The 17,700-nt window shown below is 42.4% G+C and overlaps 1 protein-coding gene across 7 annotated transcripts in view; it reads left to right on the forward strand.

The window, feature by feature from the left end:
- shld2 (shieldin complex subunit 2) overlaps nucleotides 1-17,700 on the forward strand; it is a 120,234-nt gene that overhangs the window by 88,041 nt on the left and 14,493 nt on the right. For all 7 annotated transcript variants that reach the window (XM_059946322.1, XM_059946318.1, XM_059946320.1 and 4 more), the window contains exons 3-5: nucleotides 10,441-12,137; nucleotides 15,441-15,548; nucleotides 16,330-16,524. In XM_059946322.1, coding sequence (XP_059802305.1) covers nucleotides 10,529-12,137; nucleotides 15,441-15,548; nucleotides 16,330-16,524 — 1,912 coding nt within the window. In that variant the 5' untranslated portion in view covers nucleotides 10,441-10,528. The remainder of the gene's footprint in view (nucleotides 1-10,440; nucleotides 12,138-15,440; nucleotides 15,549-16,329; nucleotides 16,525-17,700) is intronic.

Below are 17,700 nucleotides of genomic sequence, written 5' to 3' on the forward strand. Positions count from 1 at the left end.
CTCCCATGTCCTGCTGCCCTCTTAGATTTGAACTTGGTTTTTCAGTCCTCCCAGTTCTGAGAGAGGAGTTGGCCAGAATTGATTGGAAAAGAACACTGGCAGAGAAAACAGCAATGGCTGGAATCTCTGGAGTCATTCAGAGGACACAGGATACATCCTAAAGAGGAAGAAATATCCTAAAGAAAAAATGACACAACCATGGCTAACTAGAGAAATCAAAGAGAGGACACATGATAGAGCAAAAATTAATGGGAATTTAGAGGATTGGGAAGCTTTTAAAAACCAACAGAAGGGAACTAAAAAAGACATTAAGAAGGTAAAGATGGGATACCAAAGTAAGCTGGCCAGTAATATTAAAGAGGATACCAAAAGTTTCTTCAGATGCATGAAGTATAAAAGTGAGGCAGGAGTGGATAATAGACCACTAAAAAATGACACTGGAGAGGTAGTAATGGGGGTGGGGGAACAACAATGAAATGGTGGACAAACTGAGTAAGTATGTTGTGTCAGTCTTCAATGTGGAAGATACTAGCAGTACTGTGGAAATTCCAGGTGTCAAGGGTCATGAAGTGTGTGAAGTTACCATAACTAGAGAGGTGGTTTTAGGGAAACTGAAAGATCTGAAAGTAGATAAGTCACCTGGACAAGATGGTGCACACCCCAGAGTCCTGAAAGAAGTGGCTGAAGAGATTGTTGAGGCATTAGTAATGATTTTTCAAGGATCACTAAATTCACTAAGGACCACTGGTCTGGAAAACTGGAAAATTGCAAATGTCATTCCACTCTTCAAGAAGGAAGAGAGGCAGAAGAAATGAAACTATAGGCCTGTTCGTCTGACCATGTAGTTGGGAAGATGTTGGAGCTGATTATTAGTGATGAAGTCTCAGAGTACTTGAAGGCACATGATAAAACAGGCCATAGTCAGCACGGTTTCCATGGGAAAATCTTGCCTAACGAATCTGTTGGAATTCTTTGAAGAAATAACAAGCAGAATAGACAAAGGAGAATTGGTTGATATGCATTTGGATTTTCAGAAAGCCTTTGACAAGGTGCCACACATAAGGCTGCTTTACAAACAATGAGCCCGTGGGTAAAGCAGTGAATGGCAAGAGGCCAAGAGTGGGAACAAAGGGAGCCTTTTCTGGTTGACTTCCAGTGACCAGTTGAATTCCACAGGGGTCTGTGTTGGGACCAATTCTTTTTACATTATACATCATTGATTTAGATGATGGAATTGATGGCTTTGTTGCAAGGTTTGCAGGTGATATGAAGATAGAAAGAGGGGAGCAATTTTAGGAAGTACAGAGGCTACAGAAGGACTTAGATTAGTAGAATGGGCAAAGAAATGGCAGATAGGATACAGAGTCAAGAAGTGTATGGTCATTTGCTTTGGTGGAAGAAATGAAAGAGTTGACTATTTCCTAAATGGAGAGAAAATACAAAAATCTGGGGTGCAAAGGGACTTGGGAGTCCTTGTGCAGGATCTTCTAAAGGTTAATTTGCAGGTTGAGTCTGTGGTGAGGAAAGCAAATGCATTGTTAGAATTCATTTCAAGAGGACTAGAATATAAAAGGAAGGATATGATGTTGAAGGATTCGAGTACAGAAGCAGGGAGGTTCTACTGCAGTTGTACAAGGCCTTGGTGAGACCACAGCTGGAGTATTGTGTGCAGTTTTGGTCCCCTAATCTGCAGAAAGACATTCTTGCCATAGAGGGAGTACAAAGAAGGTTCGCCAGATTGATTCCTGAGATGGCAGGACTTTCATATGAAGAAAGACTGGATCGACTGGGCTTATACTCGCTGGAATCTAGAAGGTTGAGGGAGGATCTTATTGAAACATATAAAATTCTAAAGGGATTGGACAGGCTAGATGCAGGAAGATTGTTTCCTATGTTGGGGGAGTCCAGAACGAGGGGTCACCGTTTAAGGATGAAGGGGAAGCCTTTTAGGACCGAGATGAGGAAAAACTTTTTCACACAGAGAGTGGTGAACCTGTGGAATTCTCTGCCACAGGAAACAGTTGAGGCCAGTTCATTGGCTATATTTAAGAAGGAGTTAGATATGGCCCTTGTGGCTAAAGGGATCAGGGGGTATGGAGAGAAAGCAGGTACAGGGTTCTGAGTTGGATGATCAGCCATGTTCATACTGAATGGTGGTGCAGGCTCGAAGGGCTGACTGGCCTACTCCTGCACCTATTTCCCATGTTTCTATGAGACTTTACAAAGCACTGGTGAGGCCTCATGGAGTATCGTGAGCAATTTTGGGCCCTGATCTTAGAAAGGATATGCTGAAACAAGAGAGGGCTCAAAGGAATTTCACGAAAATTATTCCAGGATTAAATGGCTTGTCATATGAAGACTTGTATTTGCTGGAATTCAGAAGAATGAGGTTACCAAATGGTGAAAGGCTTTGATAGAATGGACGTGGAGAGGATGTTTCCTGTGATGTGAGAGTCTAAGACCAGAGGACACAGCCTTGGAATAGAGGGGCATCCTTTTGGAACAAAGATGAGGAGGAATTTCTTTCGCTAGAGAGTGTGAATCTGTGGAATTCTTTGCCACAGGCAGCTGTGGAAGTCAAATCTTTATGTATATTTAAGGCAGAGATTGTTAGAGTCTTGATTGGTCAGAGCATGCAGGGTTTTAGGGAGAAGGCAGGAGATTGGGGTTGAGAGGAAAATTGGATCAAACATGATGAAATGGTGTTGCAGACTGCATGAGCCAAATGGCCTAGTTCTACTCCTAGATCTTATAATCTTTTATAAATAGTGTAGACTTCATAGATTCATGGACCATTCAGAAATCTGATGGTTGAGGGGAAGAAGCAATTCTTAAATTGATTGTTCTCAACTGCTCCAGAACATCTAGTGCTCAAGTGTTGTCCATTTTATCTGCCATGGGAGTTTTCCACCATCATCCTGGTAGCGGTATACATTCCACCTCAGGCCAGTGTCAGGCAGGCACCAGAGGAGCTGAGCAGCATGATGAACAGCGACAAAACAGCACACCCTAATGCTTTCCCTATCATTGCTCGGGATTTCAACTAGGCCAGCTTGAAGAAATCTGTGAACATCTACCAATAACATATTACTAGTCAAACTAGAGGAGCCAACAAATTGACCACTGTTAACCACCATCAAGAATGCTTGCCATACCATCCCATGCCCACACTTTGGGAAGTCCCATCACCTGGTTGTACTTCTACTCCCAGCACAACGGCAGAGACTAAAGACCACAGCACCAGTGGTGAGGACCAAGAAGATATTATCAAGGGTGTGGAGGAGTGCTTATAGGATGCTTTGCGTCAGTGGACTGGACAATATTCAGGGATTCAAGTTCAGATCTGAATGAATACACCACAGCTGTTACCAACTTCATCAAGACCTATGAAGATGAGTATGTGCCTTCAAGCACATACTGGACATACCCAAACCAAAAACCGTCAATAAATGAACCAGGGGATATGTAGTCTGCTGAGGGCTAGATCTATGGCATTCAAGACCGGTGACCCAGAACAATACAAGAAGTCCAGGTACCGTACGGCCTACAAGGGCTATTTTAAGAGCAAAAAAACAAGATTGAAGTTAATGATGGAAACAGATGCACATCAGCTGTAACAGGGTTATGTGAAGTCTAACATCACCTGAGAGCCTGTAATGCTTCACTCTTAGATGAGTTAAATGCCTTTAATACTTACTTTGAAAAGGAGTGTAAAACTACACCTGTGAGAATCCCTACAACATCAATGACCCTGTGATCTCTGTCTTGAAGGCCGATGTCAGAACATCTTTCAAGAGGTGGTGTCAGTCTTTCACTGCTGCAGTTAGAAACATAGAAAACCTACAGCACAATACAAGCCCTTCGGCCCTCAAAGCTGTGCCGAACATGTCCTTACCTGAGAAATTACCTAGGATTACCCATAGCCCTCTATTTCTCTGAGCTCCATGTACCTGTCCAAGAGTCTCTTAAAAGACCTATCATATCCACCTCCACCACCGTCGCCGGCGGCCAATTCCACGCACTCACCACTCTCTGCATAAAAAAAACTTATCCCTGACATCTCCTCTGTACCTACTTCCAAGCACCTTAAAACTGTGCCCTCTCGTGCTAGCCATTTCAGCCCTGGGAAAAAGCCTCTGACAATTCACATGATCAATGCCTCTCATCATCTTATACACCTCTATCAGGTCACCTCTCATCCTCTGTCGCTCCAAGGAGAAATGGCCGCATTCACTCAAACTGTTCTCATAAGGCATGCTCTTCAATCCAGGCAACATCCTTGTAAATCTCCTCTGCACCATTTCTATGGTTTCCACATCCAGTTGGGGATGCCCATCTGCTTGAAAAAGGTGATAATCCTACAAGAGCAGGATGAACTGCCTCAATGACTATCGCCCAGTTGCACTCACAGCTAATGTGATGAAATGCTTTGAGAGGCTGGCCATGCCCAGAATCGATTCCTGCGTAAGCAAGGACCTGGACCCAATGCAATTTGCCCATCAGCACAACGGGTCTACAGTGGATGCAAGCTTACTGGCTCTCCACTCAGCCTTGGATCACCTGGACAATAACAATATCTGTGTCAGGCTGTTGTTTATTGATTACAGCTCAGCATCCAACACTATCATACCCTCAGTACTAATCAACAAGCTCGAAATCCTGCACCTCTGTATCTCCCTCGGCAACAGGAACCTTCATTTCCTCATCAGGAGACCATAATCAGGTCAGAATTGAAATAACATCTTCTCACTGACAACAGTGGCACCATTCAAGGATATGTGCTTAGCCAACTGCTCTGCACTCTCAGCACCCATGACTGTGTCGCTAGGCACAGCTCAAATGGCATCTATGAATTTGCTGATGTTAGAACTATTGTTGGCAGATTTTAGAAGGTGACAAGGAGGTGTACAGGATTGAGATAGTTCAGCTGCTTGAGTGGCGTCAAAACAATAACTTTGCACTCAGCGTCAGTGAGACCAAGAAATTAATTGTGGACTTTAGGAAGGGGAAGTCGAGGGAACACACAGCTGTTCTCATCAAGGGATCAGCAGTGGAAAGGCTGAGCAGTTTCAAGTTCCTGGGTGTCAACATCTCCTGACCATCCAATGTATTCATACAATTACAAAGAAGGCACAGCTATATTTCATTTAGGAGTATGCAGAAACTTGGTATGTTACATAAAACTCTCCCAAATTTCTACAAATGTACCATTGGAGAGCATTCTAAGTGGTTGTGTGTCCGTCTGGAGGGGTCACTACACAAAATCAGGAAGAACTGCAAGCTCATCCAGCTCCATCATGGGCTTGAGCTTCCCAGCATCAAGTACATTTTCAAACAGTAATGCCCCAAAAAGGCAACATCCATCATTAATGGCCTCCATCACCCAGGACACGCCCTCTCCTGATCGCCACCATCAAGCAGAAAATACTGAATCCTGAAGATACACACTCAATGTTATAGGAACAGCATCTTCCCCTCCATCATCAGATTTCTGATTGGACAATAAACCTGTGTACACTACCTCTATTTTTTTTTCTTTTTTTTGCTAATACATAATTGTAATTTATAGTTTTTTAAAAATTGTGTATTGCAATATGCTGATCCAAAACAACAAATTTCAAATAAATGAAAATTAATTCTGATTCTGATTCTCATTTCCAATGGTAGTACTGAGAAACGGGCATATCATAGATAGTGAAGGCCCTTAATGATGGAAGCTGCCTTCTTAAACACTATCACCTCCCTGGTGCCCTACCTTCTTTGCTTTCTCCCATGGTCTACTCTTCTCTCCTATCAGATTCCATTTTCTCCATCCCTTTATCTTTCCCACCCACCTGGCTTCACCTACCACCTTCTAGTTATCCTCCTTCCCCCTCCCCCACCTTTTATTGTGCCTTTCCCCTTCTTTTCTATTCCTGAAGAAGGGGCTCAGCCCAAAATGTCAACTGCTTATTCATTTCCATAGACCTGCTGACCAGCATTTTGTGTGTGGTGCCTTTTGAAGATGTTTTTGATGGTGGGGGAGGATTCTGCCCATGATAGAGCCGGTGGAGTCTACAGTGCTCTGCAGCTTCTTTCAATCCTGCACGTTCAATCCTCCACACCAGGCTGTGATACAACCAGTCAGAATGCTCTCAGTTGGAATGATCTGTAGAGATTTGCTAGAGTCTTTGGTGACATACCAAATATCCTTAAACTCCTAATAAACTATAGCCATTGGCATTCCTTCTTTATGATTGCATCAATGTGTTGGGGCCAGGACAGATCCTCTGAAACGTTGATGCCCAGGAATATGAAGTTGTTCACCCTTTCCCTCAATGAGGACTTGTGTGCATTCTCCTGACTTCCTCGTCCCGAAGTTCACAATCAATTCCTGATGTTGAGTGTCAGCCGATCTATCTCACTCCCTATCTATCTCTCTCACTCACATACATATTTAGTATGTATATAATTTTATATTTAACAACAGGTAATCGTTAGCAAATACAACTTGTTTGGAAAATGTGTAACTCAGGTTGTTGATAGTTGGTTTGAGTTGTTCTCTGATCTTGGGAATTTACTTGCAAATGTTTCATCCCCATACATGAAGACATCATCAGCGCAAAGTTAATTGTGGTGTGTCCTCCAAATGCTTGGCCTTCATATACTTATTAATCAGCTGATTGGTCACCATTATGGAAACTCAATTGTGATATAGGGAGGGGGTCTCATTGCTGATAGCTTGCATGGCAAACTTTGTGTGTTGTGGCCTGGAATTCTGCTGCATTGGCTCATAAATAGGAATGAGAGCTACATGTCTGTTTACTGAACTGTTCACAGAGAACCATGCTTCTAGAAATTTTCTTGCATGTCGTGTGTTTGCTTGTGCCATGACTTTCACTAATGCCCAGTCGAATTTGTGCCCTTCTCAATCTTCATGGATGTAGACCAGGGAGAGTTGGTCATGCCACTTCACAGCCAGTTGATCTCATGGATTCTTATGGATAATTTCCCCCCAGTCTCTTGACTCCTTGGACAAAGGTGACATTGTCTTGGATCTGTTCTCTTTCCTGTCTACTCTGGCAGTCCTTTAGTCTGTGTGTAACTATTTGGGCATGTGCTAAGATTTATGCTTCAAATGGACTGTGGGGGAGGAGAGGGGTGTTAAAGTCCAGGAAACTGCAGAGTAATTGGCTGAAGTATCAAATAAGCTCAATCTTTTTATCAGAGAATAGCTTTAAAAGTGTTACCATAAGGCATGGTGGAAAACTTAGATAAGTAAGATGAAGGTAAAAGAATGATGTAGCTAATATTGCAATCCATTGGTGTGGGTGTTATCTGTTAATTGTGATAAGGATCTCTGGATTTGTAATTCTCTGAGGGGATGCTGAAGAACTGGGATGAGCTGTAAATACTTCTTTGTTGAAATGGCTTTGCATCAGTAGTCATTGCCCAGACAATGTCTGCTTGTTTTTAAAGAATGCTACTCTTGTAAAAGGCCACTAGATGAGTGACCATTTATGGCGTTCATTTTAATCCACCCGATTACATTGACTAGTGGTCAAAGAAGCTACATCATTTTAGACTTCACGACCCTTTAGATCTGCCTAGTCAACTCTTCTGGTAATTCAGCCCTTACCTTCCTTCTCCCTCACTCATCCTGCACCATTTCTCCTTCAGGCCCCTGACCTTGTGGACAGTTCTTCATGCCCCCTTTTCTCCTTTATCCTAATGATCACACGGCTTTGATCCAACTCATTTTATTTGTAACACACACAGATTAGTACCTCCACTTCCTGAGGAGGTTAAGGCGAGTGAGGCCCCATTCTAACCACTTTCTACCGGAACACTATCAAGAGGGTCCTGACCAGCTGTATCACCATCTGGTAGAGGAACTGTAAGGCAATCTGACTGCAAGACCGTGCACCAGATTGTGAAGACTGCTGAGAGAATTGTCTGGATCTCTCTCTTCAGTCTAGGACATATACCTGAAGCACTGTTTTTGCAAAGCCCTCAGCATTGTCGAGGACTCCTCACATCCATCTCACAACCTATTTCACCACCTACTCTCAAGCAGAAGGTACCGTAGTATAAGAGCAAGGACTATTAGGATGGATAACAGCTGAACATCCTGCCACTACCCAGCACTAGTGGTATTATAACTATATGTCTTATATGCACTTTATATCTACAGTGTGCAGCTACATTATATTTTTATAAAGTTAATATAAATGTGTTAGTATTATTTTATGTGCTGAATGTGATATATGTACTGTGTTTTGCACTTGGTCCCAGAAGAACATTTTTTTTGTTTATCTATATATGTGTGCCTGGTTGAATGACAATTGAACTTGAAAATGCTGGAGGAACTCAGCAAGTCAAGCAGCATCGAATGAGGGGAATAAACAGTCGATCTATCAGGCCAAAACATTGTCTGTTTATTCCCCTCCATAGATAATGCCTGACTTGCTGAAATCTAGCATTTTGTGTTTTTTGCTCAAGATTTCCAGCATCCGCAGACCCACTTGTGTTTATCATTTTATTTGCAATCTTTGTAAATTTCTGGAAACACTTAACAGGTCAGACAGCATCTATGGAGAGAGAAACAGATTTCATGTTTCTGGCCTTTCACCAGCATGAGGAAGTTAGCAACTGAAAACATTTTAAGCTCAGAGAGAAAGGAGGGTGGAGAGCACAAGGAAAGGGAAAGTTTGTGATGTGATGTGTGGAAACTGAGAGAGACCATAGTAGAATCTTTGGCTAAAAAGAGTTGGTGAATTTGGATTGTTTGTTTCTAAGAAAACACATGAAATGCAGCAGGAATCTTATCACTCCAGCATTTAGGGATTCGAACGTTCCAGGTGAAACAGATTCACTTGTATGGCTTACTGTTTAATGTACTGCATTCAATATGGATTGGGTAATCCCTTTGTGTAATATTGTTGTTCAATCTGTAGTTCACGTAGTTCAGTGTAGTTTTTGTACTGTTTCATGTAGCACCATGGTCCTGAAAAAGTCTCATTTTTACTGTGTACTGTATGGTCGAAATGACAATAAAAAGTGACTTGACTTGACCAAATGCCAATGACAAATTGCAGTCATCAGGGCTCAATATGTCCAACAATTTCTGTCACCCTGTCTATGTTTGGAAGGATGATTTGGAAAGCTTCATTTTCTTGATAACCTCCATTAGGGTTGTAGCTCAGACAGACAAGGGAACATAAGTGAAAAAGATCTTGATAGATCAGTATAATGTCTTTCACAGAAATCATGGGCTAAGCAGAAAAGGGATCCCATCAGAAGTTTTTGATAACTGTGCCACTGAGCAGACCTGCAAATAACAGAACAAATGACGCAAGATTTGTTAAATGGGGGAAACTTCTTCACTCAGAGGATGGTATGAGAGTGGGATAAGCTGCCAATAGAGGTGGTAAATGTGAGTCCAATTGTGACATTTCAGAGAAGTGTGGTTTGGTGCATGACTGAGAGGGGTATGGAGGGCTATGTCCTGGTGCAGGTAGATGCAACCAGTCAACAGACTAGGCCAGCATAGATTAGATGGGACGAAGGACTTGATCGTAGTGCTTACTATATGACTCCAAATTGGATTGTTTAGTGTAGTTTGCTCTGATAGGGTCCCCTCTACATTGTGAAGGAATTGAGCGCCCTCAACAGGCATTATGATGCACTGCTTTTGATGCAAAATTCTATATTTCAAATATTTATCTTCCCCATTAACCTGACAATGTCCCTCTGAAGGAGACATCCATTTTGTTCCATTTCCCCTTTACAGATAAGTATCATATATGTTTGCATAATTTTTACTCTTCTTGAAAGTATATTGAATTTCTACGTAGTTGTAAGTGGAGTCTGAATATGAAGGCAACGCTTATGCACTGCAAAGCTGCTTTGCTCATCTTTTACTGCCCTCATGAACTTGTTCTGCCACTGATGCTCGTAAATCAGGTTCTGCACCCAATGAATGCTGAATTAGATGGCCTCAACCAGGATGAATTAAATAGTAAACCATGACTCATCTTCACAAGCCCGGGCAGGCTGCACGACATTCAAACACAGAGAAGACACGCCAGTGTGTTTGCATTCCTTTCATTTAAAAGATTATCCACCCAGCCCTGACTCAGATGGACCAGTATTGTTGCATTCCTTTCACTGAAAAGATTTATTCCCCGATCCCCACCTTCCAACTCTGAATCAGATGGAATGGATAGTCTATATATGGTTACTGAGTAACGTCTTCAGACTGTCTGGCAGATTGGTTAGCCTGAAACAGTACCATACCTTATACACATATGGTTAGTTTATAATATAACAAAATTATGCATATTATGTTCATGCTTAAATCTCCTCAGTTCTTATCTAAATTCTTACGACAAATTTCACAACATATGTCAATTGATATCAATTCTGATTCTGGTTCCAATGTTTGTTGACTTCATACAGATTTGATGAAACTGATGCAATTCCGTTGGCCACAATATCATGTTGGAGATGATATGTCCTGGAAAGACTGAAGTACTTATCAATCCAAATGAGTAATAAGAATAAAATTCACATTTTCCTTGGAGCACCGGCCATTCCGACGCAGCAGGAACCACCAGCAGCTGAGGCAGTGACTGAAGGAAGCTCTAAGAAGTGGCTTCAGTGCCACTTTTTGTATGATGCAGGATCTCACACCGTCAAAAACCGTACCATTGAATCCTCACAGAAAAACTTTGACTGTCACAGCGTGGTGGTACAATTGGAAAACTATGCCAGACAGTTTTCTTCTTCAAAGTGTGAAGAAGGAATCATAACAGCATCCCAAGAGTCTTCTGGTGAAGGCGTTGATTCCTCTAGGTTAGAGCAGAGACAGAGTGCCAGGTTGTACAATGAACATCTGAGTACTAGAAAGAAGGGAAAACAGAGGGAGTTCAGCAACAAAAGACTGCTGGATTTTGAAGGAGATCTCAAAACAGATGAAGAACATGTCAGTGAATCCAGCAATGTACTTTGCACAGAAGATGATTTCAAGCCACCTGAGTTTGGCAATAGACTTACCCAAAGCAAAAAAACTGAAACTGAATCTCAGGACGCCAACAGCACAACACTACAGAACAGACCGTTGAAAGAAGATGATCATGAATTACCACATGAGTCGCTGATGGAATATCTGCAAGACACCTTTCCAAATGAGGAACAGAAATGTTATTTCAAATGCACAACAGTGAACCAAAGTTTATCAACAGACTCTGAGTTCCTCAGTGTGTTGGCAGCCAGTCAAGCTGCTGTTCTTTTACAGAAATGTTCAGAGAATCAGTTTAATTTAAAGACTAAACTGAAAACAGATGCTGAGATGCCCTCTCAGTTAATGGCACCTACATTTTGGCCTGTTAGGCCTTCTGGACGATGTGAGAGTGAGATGGTGTGCAGACAAGCTGATTGTTCAGAAAGTACCCTGGAGCTTTTCAACTCATTAAGTAACCAGCAATTATCTCCCAATAGAGTTTTGGATGGAGGGACATCAGAGGGATCAGAGCTGCTCTTCACTTCCATCACTGATAGGTCTGAGGGTGAGGATGAGATTAATATTGAACCATACAGCGGAGGTATCCTGTGCTCTCAAGTTGTGAACTCCACCAGGTGGTCTTTTAAAAAAATAGTGGAAATATCCAAAGGTCCTGATGAGTTAAATAAAGGAATCCAGAAACCTAGCTCTCCAGTTTGTCTAGATGAAGACCAACCATCACCCAAGAGAATGAAGACCATAGAGAGACCTAGATCCCCAGATTGTTTAGATAAAGACCCGCTATCACCCAAGAGAATTAAATCAACAGAGGATGAGAGAACCTCTCATCTTGGACACTATCTACAAGCAATGAGGGCACAGAGGCCATCTCCTATGCTTGGCCTAATAGAAACAGAACAACTTGAGTGTTGCACTGACAGGAACAGCAAGTACCACATTTTAGTCACGGTTCTCTTCTGCTGCCTCCTGAAGGAGATAGAGATCAAGTCAGGATCACTGGCTGGGCACAGAGTCCCCATAGCAACTATTGTGGTAACAGACCAATCAGGAATAACCGTAAAAGTCATGCTGTGGCGAGCTGCTGCTTTCTGGGCACTGGCTACATTCCCTGGAGATGTCGTACTACTAACAGGTAACTGAACGTTCCATGTATTTATCCTCTGAGAAAGTTAACATCAGTGGGGTCTGAAAAGCAGATCATATTACAGGTTGGTTCTTGGTTTAATAGCTGAGTGGTGCACTCAGCCTTGGTCTTTGTGACAGACGCTGATGCCAACATCCTCCCCAAGTCTGTGATCTCCATGTTCGCAGTGCTGAAGTCTGGAAAAGTGTGGCATTAGTTAATTAATTTATTTAGAGATACTATACTGTGTAACCCTTTGGGCCACACTGCCCAGCACCCCCCAATTTAACCCTAACCTAATCACTGAACAATTTACTGTGACCAATTAACCTACTAACCTGATGGTCTTTGGACTGTGGGAGGAAACTAGAGCACCCGGAGAAAACTAATGCATTCCATGCAGAGGACGTACAAACTCCTTACAGAAGATGCTGGGATTGAACTCTGAACTTCAACACCCTGAGTTGTAATAGCATCATGCTGACCACTACGCTATCGTGACGGGTTTTGATTGGCATGTGGGGCGTCTTACTATATGTCACTGGACTCTCCACTGAGAAAACTGGAAGAACTCAGCAGGTCAATCAATATCTGTGGAGGCAAATGATGTATGTCAACAATTTGAATTGCGACCCTGTGTAAGGACCGGGAACTGAAAAGGAAAAATTCCCAGTATATAGCAGTATGAGAGGGGATAGGATAGAGCCAGGTAGCTGGTAGCAGGAATTGCGGGGGTGGGGGGTGCTGGGAATGATGGCTTAACAGAATCATATGGGAGAAGGGGTAGAGAAAATGGATAGGAGTAGAAATGCTGAAGAATTGAAAAAGTAAACTATGTGAAAGGTGAGTATCTATGGGAGGAGAACAACTCCCCCACCATGTGTTAACACCCTGGTGAATCTTCTCAGCACATCCTTTGGTGCAGCAACCAGAAATGTGTACAGTCTACCAAGTTTGTTCTAATTGGTGTTTTGCAAAGTTGCAATGTAATGTCCCAACTTTCATACTCTATGCCCTGACCTATAATACTAAGCATGCATGTGACCTCTTCATGTACATTGCCACTTTCAGTGAGGTATGGACGAACCCCAAAGCCTCTCAGTTCATTAACATTCAGTTACTCTATACATCCCCATACATCTGTACACCCTATCATTTACTCTATACATCCTAACCCTTTTTGACTTTCCAAAATACATCAACTTAGACTTGTCAGGATTAAGTTTCATCCACCAACAATTTGCCCATCCTTCCATCTCATCCTGCTGTAGTCTTAAACAACCTTCCTTGTTATCCACAACACCAACTTTTGTGCCACGTGCAGAATTGTCAGTCTTACCTCTTATATTCACATCCAAGTCATTAATATGTATAGGCACAAAAAACAAGGTTCTCAGCACAGATCCCTGGGGTACACTGTTGGTCATAGACATCCAATAAGATCTTTCCACCTCTACACTATGCTTCCTCTCACCTAGCCAATTTTGGATCCAATTAGCCAGCTCACCATAGACACCATGTACTATTCCCTTCAGGATCAGCTTTTTGTTGGAAACTTGTCACATGGCTGCAGGAGTAGGTCAGCCACTTCATCATTGAGCTTTCTCTCGCCAGAGCCAGAGTAAGGAAATGTGCTGATAGATGCCTTATTCCAGTTCCATTTGTAACTCTTCAACAAATGTGCCAACCCATGTCTGCATGCAGCAAGACCTAAACAACCTAAAAGTCAACATTTTGGGTTGAGATCCTTCATCATGACTGGAAGGGAAAGGAGACCAGTACAAACTGGCTGGTGTTAGGTGAGACCAGGTGAGGAGGAAGGGGGGTGGGGGTGGGGTGATAAAGACCAAGAGCAGATTAGGTGCCTGCTTTGCCGGCCAGCTGTGCTCTGCCCACCACAGACATCTGGAGTTTCCTTTTTCCAGCCATTTTAATTCTGCTCCCTATTCCCACACTGACCTGTCTGTCCTTGGCCTCTGCCATTACCGGGGTAAGGGTAAGAGCAAACAGGAACAATGCCTCAGGCAGGTAATCCCCAGCTCAATGGCCTGAACATTGAATTCTCCAATTTCAGGTAATCTGCTCCCCCCCGCCATCCCTTCCTCATCTCTTGATCTATCCAGATCCTCTCACACACCCTTCTTTCCTGTCCCCCACCTACTCCATCAGCATTGTACTCCTCCCACTGCATCCTCTATACCCCCTGCCACTATTCCCACCTCCCTTTTTAATTCCATGCTCCGCCTTTCTTTCCCATTGGATCTTATCATCTGCAGTCCTTTGTTGCCTCCACCTGTCTGGTTTAAGATAGCACTTACTATCCAGTGACTACTTATGGCAGCAAAAAACAAAACAAACTACTTATTACCTTATTAATAACACTTTATTAATAATGAACAACACTAACAATGGAAAGGCAAGCTAAGGGTGACTGAGGCAAGCAGAGGCAGGGACACAGGTGTGTCCAGTCGTAGAAGGCGGAATGGTCTTGACCCAGAACTTTGACTTCCCACTTCGCTCCACAGACGTCCCTGACCTGCTGAGCTCTCCCAGCAGCTCATTTTTCTCCGCACTCCAATTTCCAGCATTTGCACTCTTGCGTCTCCATTTCACTTTTCTAAACTCTCGTGGATACAAGCCTTGCTTGTTAACTATTCCCCAAACCCCAACATTCCATGTATTACACTAGAAAACCTTCACTGAACTGCTTCTGATGAATTACTCAAGTGGAACTAATTGGGAAAACTCTATAGCAAAGAACTTCCTTCTGTGTTGTATCACTCACTGTTTCACCATGGGGATTGATTTGCTGAAATTGTTATCTGAGTGGCCAAATGAGAGATACACAGTAGACAACAATTGGACAAGACACAACAGACTCCACAGACAACAAACAAATTGCTGGAGGAACCCTGCAGCTGAAGCAGCCTCTGAGGAGACAAAGTGATGGTCTACCACATGAACAATAATTAAATGAACTGCTGCCAGTATAAACATCAGGTAGTGAGTCAAGGTTATCGTACTATCACCCTTTAGCCACCAGTCACACTGCTGAGCTACACAGATGATGTACAGTACATAACTTACCGCTATTTTCTCTTCAGTGGGGATACCTTCAGTCATGATAAATTGTTAGCAAAGTGTCTAGATTAGAGAGTCAATAAGGTCTTAATAAATTATCCTGGCCTTACAGGATTTCCAACCTGGTTTAAAATACATCAATAAAAGAAAATACTGTTGATCATTTGAAGCAATGGGGAGATTGGTTCAAGGTTCCTTCTGTAGAGCTGCTTGTTTTTTTTGTTCCTGCAGATGTGACCGTGTACTGGGACCACTGGCAGGGAGAGGAGATGCTGCAGTCCACCAGGGGGAGTAAACTAATCAATCTAGGCCCCTGCTTGCAGATTCAAGCTGTACAGTGTGAGTTCTGTATTCTACTGTCATCGTCACTGCACGCTTGCATTTAAGTGCACAACAACATTCAGTATTTTACCAATCTCATCTCTATCAATTGTTGCCCATGAGCTGCTACTAAAACAGGACAGTTTGATTATTACCACATTTTGAAATCAAGGTGTATCTTCACCGGTCATGAGTGCAACGTAGGCCATACCAATAACTTGTCTAACACGTCTAACAAAGCTCAACACTGGCAGTGAAGCCTCAAAAAATTACTTAATTTCCTTTAATAGAAATCCCGTAAACTCGCAACACAATCTGTTGATTCTTTGTCATTCGATTGGGAGATTAAAGAAGACTGGTAAGGTCATTATTGTAAACTGATCACCACCAAGTAACCGTCAAGTTTAGGGTTTGGGTAACTGAGTTTTGAGAACAAGATTTGAGATAGGTTTGGAATTCATGTGCCCAGATCTGATTTTTTTTCTGATTGATTATTTAATTAGTTAAATAAAATTAGAAACTGCTTAGATTGAATCTCTCATTAGTGATTAGATTGATCCAGATTAAATGCGGTGATGTGATCTAGAAGTTATTTGAAGTTAGTTTATTATTTAGCTTTATTTAGAGCAGGTTTTAGCTGATTTGTTCGTCACACATTAATCCTTGTGGTTTACTTGCCTCCTGTCAACCCTAGAAGCATACATGCAGAATTAATGTCTATTTGATTATATAGATGAATATTAATTTTGGGTATTTTGTTGTGTAAAGCTAACCTTTCCTGGATGCTTTCTTTCTAAAGGGTCGCATACAGTGAATCCAGTATCCCTGAAAGGACTTATAGCATATATTTCCCATCACCATGCCCACCTTCTGACTCTGGGACCTACAAGCCATCAACATTCAGACTCTATGCAATACGTCAGCCTCTGTGATCTGCGGCCAGGTCTGGTGGTACATGCACTACTTAAAGTCATCCTCATGACTGTGCTCACAGGTCTGTAACCTTGACTTATCCTAGTTTTTTCCCCCTAGAATTAGTTCCTCTTCTGCTTTGAAGATAAAGAGGTTCCACAAATACCTAAAACCCTTTCCCCATTATCTCATCCAAGGAATCCATTCTTTCTAAATGAGCTTCAATTAAAGAGAGTAGACAACTGAGTGAAATCTTTAAACTGATCTGTCCTCCCAGCAAGCAAATAAAAACCTGAAGAAAGCTGGTTCCCACAGATGTGTCCTGAACTGCTGAGTATTTTCAGCATTTTTAAAAATTTTACTCTTCTCCTAGCAATTATCCATGTAAGACTGAGAATCCTGGCTGAAGTATTTCATTGCTCCCTGGACTAATTCTAATCTGAGGTGAGCTAACACAATGGAGACTGGAAGTAAAACACAGGAGAATTGCACGGTGTGTTGTATTTACAGGGCTGCTTTCCACCTGATGTTCAGTGCTGAAAATGGTTTGTATCTTTTGACCACAATGTGGTTTTCTCATTCAACAATTACAACTTGTAATTACATAGCTGATTTGAAGTAGCAAAACATTCCAAGTTTCTTCTTAGGTATATTTGACATCAACTACATTAAAAAACTGACTTGTTCAAATTTTGGATGAGGTTTGGATGAGGTATTAAACCAATTAAGTGAATGTACAATTTTGTCTGCTACTATATCAAAGCAGATAGCAGAGCTCTGGTATCCTGGCCACTATTAAACACTGAACCGCATCAGTAAAGCCAGTAACTTGGCCATCTTTTCTACATTACCGTGCTGACTCCACCTCAAAACTAATTAATTCATCAGTGTGTAGGCTATCCCATTAACTCTTGATTCTACATGTCTAGATTAGGTGTCACTTCACCTGTGAGTCTGGGGTCATCTACTGCATCCAAGGGTCCTGGTGAGGCCTCTTGTATAACAGTGGGACCTGACGTAGATTGGGAGACTGTTTTGGCAGCCCCTACCAGAAAAGGCGGGATCTCCCAGTTGCCACCCATTTCAGTTCTACTTCCCATTCTGACATGTCAGTCCATGGCCTCCTCTACTGTCGCGATGAGGCCACACTCAGATTGAAGGAGCAAGAACCCTATATTCCTTCTGGGTCGCCTCCAACCCAATAGTATGAACATCAATTTCTCAAACTTCCAGTAATTGCCCCCACCCCCTTCACCAT

This window comes from Hypanus sabinus, chromosome 21 (assembly GCF_030144855.1).
Source record: "Hypanus sabinus isolate sHypSab1 chromosome 21, sHypSab1.hap1, whole genome shotgun sequence".
In the NCBI taxonomy this organism is placed as follows: Eukaryota; Metazoa; Chordata; class Chondrichthyes; order Myliobatiformes; family Dasyatidae; genus Hypanus; species Hypanus sabinus.